The sequence below is a fragment of the Pipistrellus kuhlii genome, unplaced genomic scaffold, assembly GCF_014108245.1.
Source record: "Pipistrellus kuhlii isolate mPipKuh1 unplaced genomic scaffold, mPipKuh1.p scaffold_m20_p_3, whole genome shotgun sequence".
NCBI lineage: Eukaryota > Metazoa > Chordata > Mammalia > Chiroptera > Vespertilionidae > Pipistrellus > Pipistrellus kuhlii.
In genome coordinates, this window is record NW_023425529.1 from 106,312,764 (window position 1) to 106,334,693 (window position 21,930).

Below are 21,930 nucleotides of genomic sequence, written 5' to 3' on the forward strand. Positions count from 1 at the left end.
GGCACAGGTGGGCTGAGGGAAGGGCGACACCAGGGGCAGGGGCTGAGGGTGGAGTGCTTCCCAGCCAGCCCACTCACTGGCTGTTGGACATTATGCAGACTGTTGACTTCTTCCCGCCTACTTTCCTGTCCATAAAATGGGCCTAATGATGTCAGAGAGGCCTTCCGTGGCTGTCTTTGCCCTGAAGCCCTTTGTCCTCACTTGGAAAGTTTAACTACAGGTAACAGAGGACATAACAGGGACTACATGCTACAGCCCATTTACTGTGTTCAGAGTCTGGGGTGAATGGTGGCTCACCTCTGCCACTGCTCTCCTAGGGGTCCTGACAGCTGAGCCAGAGACCTACCCCCACCCCCATGGTTAACCCCAAAGCAGGTTGCTGGGGTGTACATGCCATGTGCTATAGCTGGACAGCAGCAATGATGAGGCCACAGATAGTTTCCACAGATATTTATTTTAAACCATGGAAGCGACTTTGCGTTGCTAACGTACATTGGTAATGGCGACACATACAGTTCAGTTGGAGGGAAGCACAGTGGGAAAGTGAGCAGAGTTTAGATACATTCCCAACATTCAGCAGCATCTGAAGTAGAACTGAATAGACATTTTAACACTGTAGGGAATCCCTGCTCAGTCCCACTTGATCACATTCAGGAAGTCAATGTCAAGGCTGCTCGGTTTGGTTGATAGAATCAGTGACAGAAACCACATTTGAGAAATCTGTTCTATCTTCAGGCTTTTTACATCTTCAGCTGGATCCCTTGGAGAATCTCACTTCAAAAAGAAAAAAAATATCCTCAAGTAACATGCCCGCTGCAGCCCAGCTCTGGCGTGACCACAGACCGCGGGCGGGCAGAGGAGAATGTCCACGCCCCTGGTTACGGCTACAGGGGTTGACAGGCATGAGGTGGGGCTAGCACCTTCCCTGTTGTACAGTTAATAACAGTCTTACTTTTCATAGGTTTTCTTTCACAAAACAGTACATTGAAAAAAAAAAAAGTCATTTAAAAGCAAGGCAAATGGCATAAACACAATATACATGAGAGTACAATGGTTACCAATAACACAGTATTTTGGTCCATACTTCATATTGGTGTATGGTACTGACATAAGGTTGTCATCCATTTAAATGGGAAAAAAGTGTATGTAAGTGAAACACTTTCTCCCCTGCAAACCATTTCCCTTTCTATGTTATAGTTCTCCCTCTCATGTTTTCCAGAGAACCAGGAGGGGAAAAGGGGAGGAGGAAAGAATCATGAATATCAAGGCCAGATTCTAAACTTAACCTTTTTTAAACCAACCTGTAGTCCCTGACACTTTCTTCCAAATAAAGTCAGATACACTTTTGACTCATAAACATGAACATTTTAAGGCAGAACAGAAGACAAAGATGTTGCAATATGCTCCCATTTATCTGAGCTAAGTCAGTCCCGAGGTTCGGCCACTGACTCCATGACATTCATGGAGTCACAGGATCTTGGGCCTGGAAGGGTTCCTAAGGACAATCATCAAACTCCACCCTCATTCTGGGCGTAGCCTCCTTCCCACATCACAGACAAGGGGCCATACAGTCTCCGTTCCCCGCCTGGGAAACTAAAAGGAGGGATCCCATTCCAACTTTGGACAGATCTAATTTTTAGATATTTCTTTGGTATGTTAGGCCTATATATGCTTCTCGGAGGGAAGGACAACATTTAAAGACAAAATTAAGACCCCTCAATCAGTAGTATATGATACATGGTTGTAAAGTTAAACTTGAAATATGAACATGCATGTTCTGAAACTAACTTATAGACATATGATACTTGGGTACTGAAGGTCAAAGGCAAATGGAAGGAACAGCAGGAACTAGAAAGTGCCAAGCCCCGCAGTGAGAGGTGGGGTACCCCTGCCTGACAGCGCCCCTTTCACTGTCACTGCATTGAGGAAAAAGTTCCCTTCTGCTTGGAGAGGGCCATGCCAGGAGGATTTATCACCTTGGCCACACTGCACTGAGACAATGCTGCTTCTGTACCAAAGGCTTGGCTCTGCATGTTAGTGTGGTGCCAGCTGTCTAGAACAATCTCCTCCTGCTCAGGTCAAGGTCATTCCTTTGCAACGGGGAGAAGCTAGCTCAGCCCACTTACATAATTGTGCCATTAGATCCCTCCAGGCCATGTCCATGCATGGTCTCTGGCTCTATCCGCCTCAGTGACTCCAGCGAGCTGCCGTGTACCCGGAAGTTCAGAAATTAGTTACCATGGGTCTTTTTAAGAAAACAATTCTAGGCATTTCCAAAGAAAAAGGAACTCTGATACTAGCCTGGATGGCAGGAAAATCTTGTCTCTAACACTGATGAGCCTCTAGGTAAACACACGCCTCAAAGCCAATATGTGTGGCCTCCCTCTCTGCAGCCAGGAGCATCTGTGTCTCAGAGTGAGGAGAGCACAGGCTCCAGGACTGCGGCCCGGAACTTGATATTTTTTGGCAACTGCAAACCACCGATGCAGCAGGCTGATGCCAGATCATGGGCCTTTGTTTCTGCAGGCTGGAAAGTCATTTCCTTCTTCAACTCACCAGTCAGCTCGCTCCCAGATCAGCAAAGACTTTCCTCAGCCAAGTCCCTCTGGCCCCACCCACCCTGAACTGAAATGGCCCATCTCCACATCTGTGTGGCCTCCGCTCTGGGCCGGAAATGGACCTTGTCATCCCAGGCCCAGTTCCAAGCCTGGCAGAGAGGGAGCCCTTATCAAATGGTTGGCCGAAATGGACTGGAATCTCAAGGATTATCCAGATAACTGAGCATTAAAAAGGAACTTAATTTCTGTGTTTTACAATCAAATTGCTAGGTATCCATGCTTTCACATCAGGAAAAATTTAACTTAGCATTATTTAACTTAGCAAAATGCTTCCTTTCACTTTAAAATGTAAATTTTAGCGAACAAGGGCTTTATACAATAAATTATATGAAAAGGCAAAAAGTGTCATTTGATGAATATTTATATTCAGTAACTTTGATACATAGTTTAGAGCTATCTCTTTGCTTAAAAGTCAAAACTCAGGCTTTAAAAATAGATTAATGTTAAGCAAAAATAAATTATGTTTTAAAAAATTAATCTCAAAACATGTAATGTTCCATAGGAAGGGCAAATGCTGTAGGCCCAGCAACTCACTCAAGGCCAACTTGTTATGAGTCTTCACACAACTGGGCTGGAGGTGCACTTACAACGTCCCTGGATTTCCACTTAAGTATTGCCACTGTGCAGTCTGTGGGGAAAGTGCAGGGACGTTTATACTGACGAAGACCTGCAATAATTGCCTTACTACATGGTACCCCTCTCCCCCCATAAACACAGGGTCAAATCTGCTCCATAAGGAACAAGCCTGGTTCCCCAGGAGCCCTGTCTCAAGGCACTGAAGTCGCTCCCCTTGATTGTGCCATTACCAGGTAATGTTCAAAAGCAATTTGCTTGAAAATCCTTCTTTTAGATTCTCTTGTTTACACCTCAGCTAGTCTAAAGCCTGGTAGAACTAGTGCTTTGTGCATGGAACATTCTAGATCTCTGAAGATCCCTTCCAGTTTCATGATTTTATGATTCTTTGAATAATTCAAACAAATATATCATGGTTGACTGACCTCATATAAAAGACACACAACTTCAAGGGCTTAATGTAAAACCACCTTTGCTACTGTGGAGACATACAGGCAGTTAAAGGTTCCAGTAATATAGTTTCTTTGGAGGAACTGAGAGCACGTGATTGGTTTGATCCTACCAAAGAAAGAACTATGTGCAGTTCTGCCACTTTCCCAACCCAACAGAGCCATGTAGGCCTCGCCTGCCAAGCTCTGTGTGTCGCAGTAATACAGACAAAGGCATGTAAAGTGCAAACCCAACAGGGCAAAGCAAGAACCAGGACAGTCCACCTGGACGGGGGGAGGCAAGTGCGGAGCAGCTTCCTCCCTTGGGGATGGAGCTCCATCTCCCTAAGACGCCGGGGAAGACACCCAACACCAGCACACAGATCGCCGAGTTACAAAAACGTGAGATTCAACATAATTCACAGTATTACAAACAGACAAATTCAAGCACCCATTTACTTGAGGAGAAAGAAAAGGGCAGAAAAATGGATACCCTGATATAGCTGTGGTTTGTGATTGCAGCTCTCTCACCAATGAAGTGTCAAGTGGTTTCAGTCTCCGAGTGGCTCTATGGGCTGGGGTACAGCCACACTGGGAGGGAGATGGCCACAGTGACGTGCAGGGTCACAGACACAGACACCGAGGTACACGTGTGATCCCACAGGGACAATCACCTTCCCAACGGGGTGTGAGTCATCCAGACCTGACCAGGCCCATGCCTTTCTAACACTGTGTCTTCCTCTCTGCAATTTCCAAAAGCTGGAAAACAGTGTTCCATCCCTGTTATTCATTTCCAACATAGTTCTCCATTATGTACAACTTAGCAATGGCTGCAGGTTCTAGTAATCAATTACAAAACAGACACCTGGATATTTTTATTTAATTCCCTTTTTAAAGCTCTCTCATAGAGCAATCATGCAGTAAGGACTCTGACTTTAACAGCTTGATGGCAAGCAAGGTTAATGTGGAAGGGGCCAATGAAGGGACAACTGGTAATCATTTCTGTGCACACACACGCGTGCGTCTGAGCTTAGGGATGGTCAGTGGGCTGGCCTGATGTCTCGGGTGATGACTGTTGTGCCCAGTGGCTGACGGGGAGCACCGATGCTGCAGCAGTCACTGTGGGAAGCTCCTTCCGCAGGAAGCAGCTAGGTCAGTGTTAGGGGTGGTTCCAAAGTATGGTTTGTAGTTCTTTTGGTTAGAAAGAAAAGTAATCAATGATCATGAGTGAAAAATTTGCTTTCTAGTAAAGGAGAAAAAAACCCAGGAGGATTTAAAATACTACCACTAAAAAATGGTCAAATCAGAAGTGAACAGGAGACGGTGGAGGTAGAACTTAGAGAGAATGGGCAAGTAATTGGGCTGTTTACCTGAAAGTTTTATTTAACCTGATAGTAATCCCCAAGAGTTAGCGATTCCCACAAAACCCCCCAACAGGTGAGGGTTGAATGATGTGATAACATGTAATGAGCTTAGAATGGGGCAGGCACATAGTGCATGCTTGCCCACTCATTTAAATTCTACTTTTATAGGTGAGAATAAGATTTTTTTTTAAAGGAATTCATTATTGTGAGTTGAATCACTAAAACACAGAATATTTCACTTTTATCAAATTTGATTAGATTCCCTTAAAATCAGAGTTCTTCACACTGATTTTCTAAAGCCCCTTTTTACATTTCCAACAGGAAGACATGAGAGCTGTAAGATTCAGTACCTTTTATGTCTCAGACCACACAGTTTAGTATAAGTGTTCTAGTTTTTAAAGGGGGAGAAAATACAGATGGTGAGGAAGAGAACAGGATTCAACCTCACATAACGAACATGGTCAAGTTCAGAGGTGATGTCTCACATAAAAACTAGCTTAAAACACCTTTTTTTTTTTTTAGGACATAATGTTTTGTTCGTTTTTAATACAAGTGAGGGAGAGCTATGTCAATAAAACTAAAACATGAAAGTCTCAGAAGGCTCCAATTGAATTAGAAACGATCCAGGCACTGATACTTGAAGCTCTGAGTTATAATCATCTACTCCCATGCTGACAATGGCTGGGAACAGCTTTCTCAAGGCATTTTTTTTTAACATGGGAAAGACAGAGAAAACTGAGGAAGAAACACCAGGTCATTTCTACTCGATATAAGAACATGAATAAGTTAGACATTACAATCGTTCTTCAGGTGATTCAAGAAGTCAGTTGGTAAGTCCATATGAATGGTTTTCCGAATCTCTCAACTGAAGAGGATTTCTGGGAAAGCAGAAACACTGTTTATAAGCAGGTAAATACATACACTCTGGTGAAAGCAGATGAAGGTGAGAGTAGATACATAGAGAAGAAAAAATGCTGACCTGGCGATCTGTGCCCAAGTGAAAACATGGAAACTGCATTAAAATGACCAAAAATACCCTGAACAGACATTTCCCTCATTTCTCCGACACACAAAGCAACAACTAAAATGAAGTATTGAAAATATAAAAATTAAACACTCCACAGAGTTTACAGTATACTCAAACAATGCAGCAAGCCAGATTGTACAAACCATTTGTTAAAAAAATATCTTCTTTTATATTGTATGAACAAGTTGAAAGAGTCCCCTCCAAGTGTTCATTCTCCGGCTCACCACTGTGCGCAGGTAATATGCAAACTCAGCTAGTTTCCTTAGTTTCTCTCTTCTCACACGTCTGCTTTACAGCTCCGTAACGATTTGGATTAGAACCATCATTTCTTGAGTAAACACTATCTTTCAGATGCCTGGGAGTGTCATCAAGATACTACTGGGGTCATATCCCACAACTGTCAAAAGAAAAAGAAGATATACAATGAACTAGAATTACATTGTGTTGATGATAACCAGTCCTTATAATTAAATTCCAGTAAATTTTTTTTAAATTTAAGAAGCAACTAATTATACTAACATGATTCTGAAATCTTTAAAATAGTATTTTCCATCAAAAAGTACTATAACATAAACCTCAAAAGCAGGACCACGGCAGCTGGACATTTTCATCCGGCTAATGGAGACTAAAAGCGATTAGAGCCATTTAAGGGGGAGGGGAACTAAACTATAGTAGGCAGCAGCAAATGGGTGCCCCGGATTGCTGTGTCCTTTCAATATCTTATCACTTTTAAATTTCCAAAAATTCAAGGGGTCCATTTTAAAAAATAAAGGATCTGAGTCTCCAGAGTTTATTTTAAACTTGCTTAAAGTTTCAGAGACGTGGCGACTTCCAGAAGGGGTTATTTAAACCAACGTGTCCTGCTGTTGCCTCTAAGGATGGGCCAGAATGGGCCTGGGGAGCAGAGCTCAGTGCACTGCGCAAGCCTGTGCTGTATGCCTGTGTGTCTCTCAGAAAACGAGGCAGGTGTGGCCTTCCATCGGGACCTCTGCTGTGGTCCTCAAAACTGACTAGCTGCTCCTTGCAGGAAGAGCATGTCTTATGTTGGTGTGCACACCAGGACCTGGCATGGGCCGTGTATGTAAATGCTCACTGCCACGGGAGCCCTTCCCAGCAGGTTTCACATAGCCGCGGTGCTCCTGCATATCACACAGGGCCTAACTCGGAGAGCTCCTACGTGGGAGCGTCCTACCTTAATAACCTTGTCGGTTCCCGAAGTCAGCAGCCATCCCCGGGTTGCATCGAAATGCACGTGCACAATGTTGTGTTTACTGTCGTGGAATGTGGCTGTGGGCGCTCGTCTGGAGGAAGCAAAGAACGTTTCCAAGAGTGAGAAGTCATGACATGGGAATGAAAGATATCTAGAGTGACATTAAACTCTAATTTTTAGCCTAATGGCTAAACAGCCTCACTGTTAGGAATGTTGCTCAGATCTACCTTTATTCCCTGGTGACCTGGTAAAAAGTTTTTTTAAATAAAGGATTCTGATATTCTCCAAAATGGGAAAGAGTTTCAAAAGTCCCTAGAGCCTATGAAAATCTCTGTGTTTTTTGACAAATTAAAAAAGAAAACAAAATACCTCAGTGCTTTGGCTAAGTCTGATCTCAGGACTTGCTGGTAAAATACTCTACCAAACACTGTTCTCTGTTCTGCAGCTTTTTAATCTGTGCATATTTTTCAGTAAGAAGGTCTGTCAGCTGCCCAGGGTCTGAAGGCAGGAGAAGAGGCAGAGCAGTGAGGTGGGAGAGGCGGCAGGGACATGGAAGGAGAAAGCTTTTCCCCAATGTCCCAGCGGGCTTTCTGAAGACGTTTGTTTTCTACTTTTAATCTACAACTAAATCTATTAGATCTTCAGCATAACAAAAGTGGTTACTTTAAAATATTTAGAATTAAGGATTTAGGTTTAATTTGCAGACCCTTAGATCTTCTAGGTCTGTGTCTTTATATATCTGTAAAATGAGGAATTAGGCTGGAGTATCTCTAAGATCACACGCAGCTCTTTAATGATAACTAATATTCATTTCATCATGAATGATGAGTGGAAAATAATCAGTGAACAGAAATACTTCTGGAAGGGCATTTTAATTTATATATGATACAGATAAATAATAATGGAAAGCACATAAGTTAGAGTTATTTGTAAAAGAATACTTTATTAATTTGCATGAATTCCCTTTAAATGCTCATTTACTCTGGTGCATTTTAAATGTTTCTATTTACATGCATCTTTTAAGATACCCATCTAGTGCTTACATGGTCTTACTCTATACAAGGCGCTGGAAGTATGTGGGGGAGGGGGCATTAGACAGCCCTTTTCCTATGAAATTCTGCTGTAATTCACTAAGAGGAAAACTTGTTGCAGAGCATTCTGTTTATTTGGGGCAGTTTTTATATTCTGTATACTCATTTTCTTGAGAAGTGCTCAGGAATTCAGAGTCCAGAAGTCACTTTTTGGGGCAGTTTTTAATTAGCCAACACTAAAGAGACAGCATAGATTTGTCCCACAGACTAAGCACAGACACAGCTACCTAAGGTCCTAGGTTTCTGGGCAAGACTGACCAGCCAGACTTAGTAGTTGGGCAACTGGTAGCATTTGTTTCTTAGGTAAAGTGGCTTAGTTCTTCCTGGAAAATGAAACCTGTAGAGCAAGCATGTCAAACTCAAAGGCTAACAGGCCAAATAAACAAGGTTTAAGTTTATGTGGGCCACAAAAAAACAAAAGCTTCAATTTTCAAAGAAACGTAGGTTTATGTCGATAGAGACATGCTGAATACAAAGGGCTGAAATAAATGAGTAAACGTTAACATAAAATAATAGAACACTTTAATAAAAAATAATATTTTTTCTTGAACATTAACTTACCAGACACTGAGTAACTGCACAAATAAGTGTAACACAAAAAAACCTATTTTTCTTGTTCTCTGAAAATGAAATATTTCCTATTGTGCATGCCAGACAAGTCAGTACAAGACTAATGACATGGCAATTGGCTGCTACAATATTTGCTGCTAGTATTAGTGGAGAGAAATGGTGTACCTGCATGTAAGGCGAATAAGGGAAATGAATGCAATGCAATTATAGTAATCAGTCATTAGTAAACGTTGTAGATCGTTATTAATAATTTTGTATAACAGGATATTGTAAAAATTAGGTTACAAAATTTTTATTAAAATGTTTCTTATATACCATTAAAATGGCTGGGCTGCAAAAATATTCATTGTGGGCCACATGCAGCCAATAAGCTGCGAGTTTGACATGCTTGCTCTAGAGCCTAGGGCTGATTTGGCTCCCATGAAAGATACCTGCTTGGGCTAGAAAGTGACTCCTGGACTCTGAACTCCTGAGCACTTCTCAAGAAAACGAGTATCCAGAAGGCTCTGCTTGAAGAACACCTATTTGCAATGCACATACCCCCGTGCTGAGTAGAGCACAGGGATGCATTCTCTGTGTGTACTCTTCCCTCCCAAGTCAGAGAGAACACAGTCTAACCCAGCAGGAGCGAGGGCACAGCAGTCGCGCCCGCGGTGCGGGGTGCAGCTCCCGTTCACATCTCTCCTTCACCCTGACAATCTGCTGGGACTCACTCTTCATCCGTGATGGCCTCGTGGCAGCTGTCGCAGACCCTCACTTCAAACTCAAAGCCCATCAGGGGGATGGAGGAGCGTTTGGAGCTGCACTTGCCGCAGACGGCCTTCCCGCACTTGCGGCAGTGGTGCTGCGGAGAGAGAACCGGGACTCGTCAGGCGGCTCCGGGTATGCTCAGCGGTGATCGACAGCAGTTAGCTGAGGATGCTGAACAAGGCTGCCCCCCAAACTGAAAGGGACACACCAGTCGTGTTTATTCAGAATGAGGACTGCTGGGAAACACATCTGACTGCCTCCTTACCCCATTCTAGGTCCTCTGGTTATCATCATTATAATTTCTAGAGAAACACCCAGCAGGCAGATTATGGTACAGCTGAGTGTAATGAGGAAGTGCCATCTCCTGAGATTATGCTGCCTCACGAAGGAGAATTGGAATGAACCCTGCTTCAATCCATTGTCTGTACTCTAGCCACGCCTGATCTAGGTGAGCAATGAAATCAACTTCTGGTGTTTTAAGGATGACCAAACCCAAGCATGGAATCAGACTGAAATGTCATTCTATAAGTAGATCCAAATAACAAAAACTAAGACAAAGGACCATCGAAATTATTAAGAATTAATAAATACCACTTCTATAATTGCATGGTTTGGTACCAATATGAGCTAAAGCATAATCCCTCTAACTGTAAGGTATATTTCAATAAGTGCCAGTAGAATTCTAAAGTCCTATCCCTTAACTACTTACTGGGGACAAATCTCTATAAAACTGAATCCAGTAGAAATGAGCTATAGCAGATAAAGGGAACAAATTAATGCACACTCACAAAGAGATGCCATGATAATAATTTACCCTTATTTCTTCTAAGATCACAAGGTAAAGTTATTTCCACACTATTACATTTTGATGAAGCAGCCATATCACTCACCTGTCTTAGGCCAATTTTCCTACTGTCCCACATTTGCTTGAAGTTCCAGAAGAAAGGCTGATCACACTTTTGGCAGGAGTCACTGTCCAACCATTCAGGGGTCTTGTCAAATAAAACACACAGCAGGTCACATTGAGAAACAGTAACCTAACGTTACTTAATATAAGGTACACTGATGAAACAGAATCAGAATATGCTTATAAGAAACAGAAGCACAATTTCTCACGCTCATTTGGTTTTTACTCTTGCTGTTTCTTTTCCTGGTCAGAGCATGTTCAGACCCCATCAATCTTTAAGAGCTATGTCCTTCCACACACCTTTCTCTGGGAACATCAGATGATAATAGTAACATCCCTTCCTAAATATCCAGGACTAATACCCTATCTTACGTCTACTGCAATTAATTCATTTGTGCCATTTCATAGTTTTCTGAAGTTTTCTCTCACATGTCTTTTCTTCTAGAAAGCCTGCCAGCGCTGCAGAGCAGGGACTGCTTCATCAGTCTCAGACCTCCCTGGGTGAGCACTGCACAGCACTTGCCATACCAGATACATCTAAGGATTTCTGTTTATATGATACTTGCAAAAAAATGGATGGAACCATCTCCACTGCTCATTTAGAGTTCTGAATCACTCAATAAGATTTAAAATAGTCAACAAGTACCGAGTGCTCATATATCTGGATGTCAAAAGGCATAATTTTAAGCAAGATGGCTCTAAGGACTGCCCACCAACCACCTGTTTCATTATCTTCCTTTGGGCCTTTGTCCATCCTGGGCAAAGCCTGCCTGCTGCTCAGAATGAGTCACCCCTCACACCAAGATGTGCCTTGATGGTATTGGGATTCTTTTGAGCTTAAAGGCACTTGAGACCCTGCAAGGCCAACAAAACTTTTATCTGTCCCTTAAAGAATATTTATAGGGCAGGGCAAAATTCTAATTACGTACTGAACATGCTCTTCTTACTGTCCTACAATGACCTTCCTTCCTTCTGAAATCCCAAGGTGATTCCTAGCTTAGAACATCATTATTACATCATTTTCCCTCTCTGTATTTGAACCTCTCATGTATGTAAATTCTCTGACTCTCTCATATATGTGGAGTTCCCATTCATATGTGTCACATTTGGTTATTTTTCTTGTTAATCTGTTCCACGTCTATTTGAAACTTAGACCAGCTGAAAGACCTTGGGGGTAGAGGAACGCTTCTTCCTCCCACAGTGCACTGAGGGGAAAGAGCCTGCTGGTCCTCTTCTGCCCAGGTTGGGCCAATTAGGCCAAGGAAGAGGCTGGGCAGACTGGCTGTGATTGTGCCTCACCTTCAGCAGCTTCCATGCAGAACCACACTCAAAGGGATAGTCTGGCCAGCATGGCTAGCACACAATGCATTGATTTCCATGCCTTTATACTGATTGGGCCAAAGGATACTTTGAAAAACAATCTTACCTAATAAAAGAGAATCATGCAAATTTACCATCACTCTGCTATGGCCACAGCCAATCAGAGTGAGTATGCAAATTAACCCAGCAAAGATGGAGGTTAATTTGCATATGTAGGTGCAGAGTGGAGTGAAGCCTGCTATGAGGGAAAGGGGGACGGCGGAGGGAGCTCCTGGAGTGGTGCTCGAGACAGAGAGAGGCATGCCAGCTCCAGGTGGCCTGGGAGCGGGAACTTGCTGAGAGGCCTATTTTTGCACGAATATTGTGCAATGAGCCTCTAGTATTCTATAATTCCCTGCTTCCTAATAATAATGATCATTTTAATTAGTTACTAATAGAACTCCTGTGGATTTATGGTTTCAGCAAATCAAGTTTTAATCTTCTGAAACATTTAATTGCTGACATTTGAAAGGCATTAGATTGTGGGTAACATTTTCTTGAAATGAGATTGGGTGAGGGCAGAGAAAGAAGTTGGGAAATTGCTTTTATCTTTTTTTACAGTGTTGCTTTTCTGAAATATAAAAAGCATACACTGCCAATGGAAAAGTTTACCCACCATCATTCTAGGGAAATGAGAATATATAGTTATCTTCAATCTACTTGTCAAAGGGGATATTCAGTAAACCTATCAGTTGTTAAGACACTCAAAGATAAAAAAGAAACAAAAACTTAGTAATATATGCTTAAAATGTCAAAGTATCCTATCTAATAAAAGAGCAATATGCAAATTAACCATCACTCTGCTACACCCACAAGTCACACCCACAAGCCAATCAGGAGCAAATATGCAAATAAACCCAACCAAGATGGCTATGGCCATAGAGAGCAGGAGGGAGGCTTGGGTTTCCCCTGCAATGGAGGAAGCCAAGCTTTCTGCCTACCCTTGCTGGCCTAGGCCTCCACTTAAGGCTACAAAGTTTCAATGATAGAAGATACATAAATCCAAACAGAAATGGTGGCAGCCATGGAGCTGGGAAGAGTAGGAGGCTAAGGTTGCCCTGGGTGATGGAGGAAGCCAAGCTTTCCACACACCCTGGCCGGCCCAGGCCTCACTTAAAGCTGCAAAATTTCAATTATAGAAGATACATAAATCCCAACAAAAATGGCTGTGGCCCAGAGCAAGCAGAAGGGTTGGTTCTGCTTCAGGCTATAAAGTTTCAATTGTAGAAGATAGATAAACCCCAGATACCAGGGCCTCCACTTGAGTTGCCAGGGGATGTGGCCAGCCTGCAAACTACCACAGGCCCCTTGCCCAGGCCACCCCATGCCCCAAGGGAACCCCACCCTGATGCAGGACATCCTTCAGGGAAAACCAGCTGGCCCCCACTCATGTACCAGGCCTCTATCCTATCTAATAAAAGAGAAATATGCAGATTGACCACCACTCCAACACACAAGATGGCTGCTCCATGTGGTCAAAGATCCTGCCCCCATGTGGACACAAGATGGCCACCACAAGATGGCCAGTAGGGAAGGGCAGTTGGGAGGGACCAGGCCTACAAGGGAGGGCAGCTGTGGGTGATAAGGCCAGCAGGGAAGGGCAGTTGGGAGAGACCAGGACTGCAGAGGAGGGCAGTTAGGGGTGACCAAGCCAGCAGAGGAGGGAAGTTGGGGGTGACCAGGCCTGCAGGGAAGAGCAGTTGGGAGGGACCCAGGTCTGCAGGGGAGAGCAATTGGGGGGGAACAAGGCCTGTAGTGGAGGACAGTTAGGGGCAAACAGGCTGGCTGGGGAGCAGTTAGGCATCAATCAAGACTGACAGGGGAGTGATTAGTGGGTGATCAGGCTGGCAGGCAGAAGCGGTTAGGGGCAATCAGAAAGTCAGGCAGGCAAGCAGTTGGGAGCCAGCATTCCTAGATTGTGAGAGGGATGTCTGACTGCCCATTTAGGCCCGTCCCACTGGGATTGGACATCCCTCGTGGGGTCCCAGATTGGAGAGGGTGTAGGCTGGACTGAGGGACACCCCCCTCCCCCACCCGTACACAAATTTCCTGCACTGGGCCTCTAGTATATTTATATCTGGAGAACTATCTAGGAGATGACTCATAAAGAAGCATAAGATATTTATTTTGAATATTTCTATTAATAACTAAAGAATTTTACTTCATCAAATACCATTTCTCCCACACGAGTGATTGTTTCTATCAATACATAAAATACACGAGTTTTCTGTTTTCATTGGGCACTTTATACCCTAGGATTAATCACCTGAAAATAGAGGTCCTTTTTCTCATCTGAAATTTTGTTGTGAACGTTGCAACAAATTTAAAGTCTACACAGCTTACTCTCAGTCTAAATTCTTATGAAATATCCATCACTTAAATGTTAAATGCCAATTTGTGAGAGGCAAAAAAATAGAAACTCCTTTTCTACCCAAATTTTTTTCTTCGAACATATCATGTCTTATTTCAAGGTTTAATTGTAAAAGAAATAAGAAATCAGCTGAAACCGGTTTGGCTCAGTGGTAGAGTGTCATCTGCAGACTGAAAGGTCCCAGGTTCGATTCTGGTCAGGGGCATGTACGTTGGTTGCGAGCACATCCCCAGTAGGGGGTGTGCAAGAGGCAGCTGGTTGATGTTTCTCTCTCATCGACGTTTCTAGCTCTCTATCTCTCTCCCTTCCTCTCTGTAAAAAATCAATAAAATATATTTTAAAAAAAAGAAAAAAAAAAGAAAAGAAAAAAAAAAAAGAAATCAGCAGGAGGGCGGCTGAGCTGTTTTTCAGCAGAGCCAAGATGGCAGAGCCCAGCCCAGTGCACCTACCTCCTGCCTCTCCACATCCATGTTCCAGATGACTATGCCACCATCACTGCCACATGAGATGAGCTGCCGTGTGTGCTGTGCATAGGAGAGGGCCTGGATTTTGTCACTGTGAAAAAAAACAGGAGTTAGCCTCCATGCAGAAGAGCAAGTGAAAGCCCAGAGGGAAGGAAGCTCAGTAGTCAGGGAATGAGCACACTTACTGCTGAGCCCCAAATGCAGACCTTAGAAATGGGCTGGAAGTGTCAATATGCCAACCGTGGGGAGGGTACTCAAGGCTTAAAAGTCAAAATGCTTATTTAAGATTCTGAGGCCAGCCAATCTTTGTTACATTTAAGGAGAAAGACTGATTGATTGTTAAATTGGCTGTAACATATTACTGGTTCTTTCCATAAGTGATTATATAAACAATTATGTGCATGTGTTCATGTTATACTTATTCAAGAGTCATGATTTTGTTTTTAAAAAGGTATATTTTATATAACCAAAATATATAAGGAACTCATACAACTTAACAAAAGAAGACAAACAATACATTAAAAATGGGCAAAAGACCAAAATAGACACTTCTTCAAAGTGGACATACAGCTGGCCAAGAGACACAGGAAAAAATGCTGAAAGTCACTGGTCATCAGAGAGATGCAAATTAAAACCACAATCAGGTATCACCTCACACCTGTCAGAATGACTACCATCAACAAGACAACAAACAAGTGCTGGTGAGTCTATGGAGTAAAGGGAACCCTAGCACACTGCTGGGGGGAATGCAGACTGATGCAGCCATTATGAAAATCAGTATGGCATTTCCTCAAAGAATTAAATATGGAACTGCCATCTGACCTAGTGATCCTACTTCTAGGAATGTATTATTTGAAAGACAAATCAGAAAGAATATATACACCCATATGCTCATAGTAGAACAATTTACAGTAGCTAAGATTTAGAAACAACCCAAGTGCCCATCAGCAGATGAGTGGATAAAAAAAGCTGTGGTACATTTACAACAGGGAATACTATGCAGCAGTAAAAGAGAAGGATCTCTTACCCTTTGAGAAAGTATGGAGGGACCTGGAGAGTATTATGCTAAGTGAAATAAGCCAGTCAGGGAAATACAAGTATTACATGATCTCACTCATATGTGGAACCTAATGAACAAAATAAACTAATGAACAAAATATATTCAGAGACATAGAAGCATAGAACAGACTGCAGAATCTCAGAGGGAAGGCAGGGGAAGGTGGATGGATGTGAAGTGATCAACCAGAATCTGTATGCATATATGCACAAACCATGGACACACACAACAGGGTGGTGAACACCCGGGAAGAGGAGCTGGCTAGAAGGGGCCAATGGGGGATAAATGGGACATATGTAATACTTTCAACAATAAATATTTAGTTTAAAAAAGGTATTTTTAAAAGTTTTGGAGGTTATCGATACAGATTTAACCCGACAAAGCCAGATACAGACTTAACCCGTGTTGTCTGGGGTGAGCAGCATGCTACAGTGGCTTTCGCAGGCAAGCCATTTCTTGGTCCCAGAATTAATCCTCAGCAGCATTAGACTCGAGCTACACTGATTCTATTTCTCTAGTTTTTATTCCCTCTTTACTGACTTCTGTTTATTTTTCTTTCTAGTGCATTCATGGCTGACAAATCATTCCCTCTTGGTGGCAGCCATGATGGAGAATTCAGTTTTATGGTCTAACAAGCTGATAACTAACAAAAAATTCTTGAGATATAATTTCTGTTGAGTGGGAGACAGCAGGGAATCTGAGTTCTTGGTCATTTTTGTTTGAATGTTGTTCTATTTTGAGCTCAAATCAATTAAGAATTCTGTGCCCTCGGAAAGAAGAGCAGCACTTTGAAATATGGACTGGTGATGTTTTGTGTTTACTTTTGACCGTGGCTGAAGCTGTAGAACAAAGCTATTAAGCTCTATGTGTTTGTGCCTACAATTCAGAAAAGTCTGTATCTTTTTAATCTCTATATATAAAAGCCTAAGTGACCACCCGACCATCCAGTAGTTATGATGTGCAATGACCGCTGGGAGCAGATGCTCAATGCACAGGCATGGAAACATGGAACAGACTGACAAATCTCAGAGGGAAGAGGGGAGGGTGGGAAGAGGTTAACCAAAGATCTTATATGCATACTAGAGGCCTGGTGCAGAGATTCATGCACCGATGGGGTCCCTTGGGATGGGGCCAAAACCGGATCTCTTTCCAACATCAGCCCCCCTGGGGTCCGGGATTACAAGAGGCGCAGGCCAGGCTGAGGGACCTCACCGATGCACGAATCTGTGCACCAGGCCTCTAGTTAATATATATTTTTATTTATTTCAGAGAGGAAGGAAGAGGAAGAGAGAGACAGAAACATCAATGATGACAGAGAATCATTGATTGGCTGCCTCCTACATGCCTCCTACTGGGGATTGAGCCCTCAACCTAGTTATGTGCCTTGACTGGGAACTGACCTCTTCATAGGTTGAAGCTCAACCACTGAGTCACACAAACGGGCAAGGCTTTTATCTTTTGTAGTATATGGAACATTTTCCTATTCCCAGAGCATATCAAGAAATTAGATTATAGCGCATTTTAAATTATAAAATGTGTTCTGTTTGGTTAATAAAGATAACAAGTACTTACAAATGGAATATTCCTAAATTTCAAGAAAATAAGAAAATTGAACCCATATAACTTTAAACTTACTGGATTTAAAAATAAATATTATTTTTCAGAAAATGTTATTTAACTTAATAAATATTTTAGAATCCAAGTTCACAAAATTAAGGTAACTCTTTGGCAAATGAGACTAGTATGATAAGTTTTAAACACAGCTGTCTTTCTCTGATTTATCAGTGTTAAGTATAATGTAACTGTACATTTTATTTTATTTGGGTTGATTTCTCCTAAATTTATTTTATTTTATTTTATTTTTTTAATATATATTTTATTGATTTTTTACAGAGAGGAAGGGAGAGAGATAGAGAGCTAGAAACGTCGATGAGAGAGAAACATCAACCAGCTGCCTCTTGCACACCCCCTACTGGGGATGTGTCTGCAACCAATGTACATGCCCTTGACCTGAATTGAACCTGGGACCTTTCAGTCCGCAGACCAAAGCTCTACCACTGAGCCAAACCGGCTTCGGCTGATTTCTCCTAAATTTATATAGGATAATGGGCCAAATAAGCTAATATTATGCTTGTATGTTTAAGATTATAAAAAAATATATACATTTATGTTCAATTAAATACAAAACTTTTCCTGATAAACTTTTTATATAAATAGCAATTACGTTTCATAGCATATCAACTTAGAGATAATTTAAATAACTTAAAAATATTTAAGTAACTTAAAAAAGACTAATAACTTGAGCTAACCATTTAATAATCTTTGGACACCAACCTAGTTAGATAATTTCCAAGTCAGAATACTGAAACTTTGATTACAAAGCATATTAAGTTTATATGTATTTGCTTCTTATTTTTCTAAGACATGCTACATGAGTCATGTCAATGAATGGACTCATTTTTGCCACTTTTTTATGAAAAGTGATGTGTTTGTCACAGTAGAAATTTGTTATATGTGTTTGTGAGCTTTTAAGTCTGCATGCAGATGTCTTATGAGTGTGGACTACTAAACCAAGAACTAGCAGAACAAGAACTAATTATAAAGGACTGAATGAACCAAAGTAGGAAATCTTACTATGTTTTCTGGAATACTGGAAAGGAGCTGGAAAATCTTAAAGATTTGTTCCTTTGCTTTATAAAATGCGAGATGCTATAAATAATTGCATTTGCTTGCAGTGTTACTATTTTAAGAGTTGAATGGGAAGAGTTATCAGATCAGAAGAAATGTTCAGTCTTCCTTAGGTTAGGTGAGTATAGGTAAAATGCTATTAATACTACACAAGTATTCTGAAATTGTGTATTTTATGGGAAAGTCCTGGAGATTTATGAATGCTCTCACTGCCTATTGTATGTTTTTACCTTCAGGGGAAATATTGACCAAAACTATCAGGGAATAGTTATGTAGGTATCGTAATAAAGAATTTTACTCTTCTCCATTATGAAAACTTCCAGAGAGAAATTAATTTTGTAGGCTACTTAATAGTTGTTATTGTCACAGTAAAAAAAATAAAAAACAAAAAAACCAACCATTACAGTTCTATAACCTATAGATAAACTCTGTATTAGTCTGATGCTTGCCTAAAGGCTTTGCTATGAGTGACAGGGCAGAAAGGGGACTCTCAGAGTTCTATGGAAAAGGACTATACATACCAGGTATTTAAAAAATATAATAATACCTGATAGTTTAAAATAGCTGACTTTTTTTTAATACTTTGCTGAAATAATTTTTAATATGTGCAAGTGGACTGAATAAGGATTTCCATATTCTTTTAAGTCTGCATGCAGATGTCTTCATGAGTGTGGACTACTAAACCAAGAACTAGCAGAACAAGAACTAATTATAAAGGCCTGAATGAACCAAAGTAGGAAATCTTACTATGTTTTCTGGAATACTGTTAATGTTTTAATGTTCCATTTTCTGAGTATGTAAGGATGCCTTTTTTTTTTTTAACTTTTTATGCTAGTTCTCACCTACAATTTATTAAACTCTGTTTTTAGAAGCTAAATGAAAACATTTAAAAATGTTATCCAGTTCTCGTGAACTCCCAGAATTAAAAACTGTTACTGAGTGTCCTTAATTTCCATGGCAATATAGTTATTTCATAGGTTCAGTTAGAATCTATCTGCAGGGTGTAATTGAGAAACCAAGCCCTTACTTAGAATATCATTAGAAAATGATGCTCATTGAATTAGATAGGACTGGCCACTTTAAGAACTAATGGAGCCACGCTTCCAAAGTTCTCCCAGGAAACTGGCCGGGACCTGGTTTCGCAGTGCCTTACAGGTGGTAAAAAAGCTACCAAGGCAAGCACTTAGCAACTGTGGGAAATCTCGAGGAATTCAACCAAGGTTATGCTTACAGTAAGTGAAAGAAATATGGTGTAGAGTTTCTTTGGTTTGATTTCCTAGCCTTGGGGTAGAAAAACCCAACCCAAGATTCCTTTTGAAAATTTCCAGAGAGAAATTAATTTTGTAGGCTACTTAATAGTTGTTTAATACTGTATGACTGTATATTTGCAAAGCAAACCAAGAAGGCCAATATGCGAATTACCACTCTCACTTCACCAATGTAAATAATTAGGCCACATCTTATGAGACTGGCCCTTTTTTGTGATTAACAATAATCTTTGAGATTATAATTACAGAAGAGGAGGGGGAAAACTGTCAGGTAGACTGTGACTTTGAAATGGGCAGAACGAAATTACTGGATATCTGTTCAATGGAATGTTAGGTGTTGTCTAGCACACCCTTCTGGGTTATCTGCTTTTAAAGGGGTCTGCACATTTAATTGAACTACTTCATAGTTCAGTAATTTAAAGAAAACTGCTATTACTGCAAATGAATCTTGTCCAGTGAAGATACGACTCATCTCCATGCCCCAACTCTCCCAGGGCAGTAGTCAATTGTGATTCTACTTACAAATTTATTGCCACATTTTCCATTGCCTATGCATTTATCTAGTCTTTGGATTTTCCTTGGAACTAGTTATAACATCTTATTATTTCCTGTATTAATTAATGACTAATATAAAATCTTTGGCACATAGTCATTTAAAAAATCATGTTTTCTATCTGTCCTGGTTATTTTCTATATTTTAAAGTTTGGAGTGCCACCATTCTGACACTCAAATGCAAGAAGGAAAATCTATCTAGTTGAACAGACTCGTAATCCTATAATTTGAACTACATTTCACTTGTTAAGACATCTTGATTTGGTTGTAAAACCAAAATAAGCTCCAAAAGAAACTGTACTGCCACTCATAACTGGCAGCAACATTCAGCAACAAATACATTATTTATGGAACTCCAGTACTATTAACATTCCAACACAGAAGAGTGGAACACAGTGATGAATGCTGGATTCAAAGCTTTGCAACAAAGCTGCTCAGGGACTTCTTAATTTACTGATTCAAAATACAACCACCCTGCAGTTAAAAACAAGGTGAGAGAACACCCCTAGGCTCACAGATTAAGGGTTATAAAGAATAAACTATACCTTGCATTAATTGTTTCATCTGATATCCCAGTAGCATTTATACTAGAAAGCATTTCAAAACTAGTTATTATTTCATGGGTGAGTGCTGCAATGCCAATGATCTTATATCTGCATAAAAACCCCACTTTCCACAGCAACCAGTATCTGCCATCACAAAGACTCTACTCGGTGGGATGGCTTCATTTCCTTTCTCACCAGCCCCAGAGGTAACATATATCTGATCAGGCACAGCTACAGAGTTTGGGGAGCCCACTGCAAAATGAAAATACAGGCCCCTTGTTAAAAATTTGAGAATTACAATACAGTGACAGGAGAGCATTAAAGTAAGTGTGAGGACATCTTAAGCATGGGGCCTTGTGTGGCTACATAGGTTACAGAACCAATGAAGGTGGTCCTGTGTCTGAGGCTTCTTAAGCAAAAGGGAAAAGAAGCCATTATCCTCTTTACAGAAACAGATTTTCAGGCACAGGCTAACATCTGCCCAAATGTCAGCTTAGGCCCTTTTCCATCTCCTAATAGTATCGGGGACTTTGTGGATGCTTATAACAAAAGTCATACACACGGTAAGTGAGTAGGAAGAGAGAAACCTATGGCTGTGGTTGTGAGAATAGGAAGAAAATACAGAAGCCATGAGTGCCAAGGGTCGCAGCTGTGACCAAGCCTCAGGCAACCTGTAGATCCCAAGGAGAGACCCATCACAAGGGACTACACAGACTTTTTTTACAGAGAGGAAGAGAGAGGGATAGAGAGTTAGAAACATTAATGAGAGAAACATCAATCAGCTGCCTTTTGCATACCCCCTACTGGGGATGTGCTCACAACCAAGGTACATGCCCTTGACTGGAATCGAACCTGGGATCTTTCAGTCCACAGGCTGATGCTCTATCCACTGAGCCAAATCGGTTTCAGCCACACAGACTTTTTATCTTTACTTTAAATCAAGTTACAATTAAATTAAATTGCCAAAAAGTCTTAGAAGCCGAGGAAAACATTGTTATAAGAAAAATTATGGTCCTAAAGTTGCTCATGGAATGATAGATATTATCTAAGAATAAAAAAGGATCTAAAAAACCCTTGTGCCCTAGTT

The 21,930-nt window shown here is 41.2% G+C and overlaps 1 protein-coding gene across 4 annotated transcripts in view; it reads right to left on the reverse strand.

The window, feature by feature from the left end:
• Nucleotides 1-438: 438 nt before the first annotated feature.
• The window catches only part of WDFY2 (WD repeat and FYVE domain containing 2), a 168,947-nt gene continuing 147,455 nt past the window's right edge, over nucleotides 439-21,930 (reverse strand). For 2 of the 4 annotated variants that reach the window (XM_036455238.2, XM_036455242.2), the window contains exons 8-12: nucleotides 14,718-14,823; nucleotides 10,522-10,623; nucleotides 9,595-9,725; nucleotides 7,203-7,311; nucleotides 439-6,407 (exon numbers count right to left, since the gene is read on the reverse strand). In XM_036455238.2, coding sequence (XP_036311131.1) covers nucleotides 6,378-6,407; nucleotides 7,203-7,311; nucleotides 9,595-9,725; nucleotides 10,522-10,623; nucleotides 14,718-14,823 — 478 coding nt within the window. In that variant the 3' untranslated portion in view covers nucleotides 439-6,377. The remainder of the gene's footprint in view (nucleotides 6,408-7,202; nucleotides 7,312-9,594; nucleotides 9,726-10,521; nucleotides 10,624-14,717; nucleotides 14,824-21,930) is intronic. The other 2 variants (XM_036455240.2, XM_036455241.2) reach the window with 2 other exon arrangements.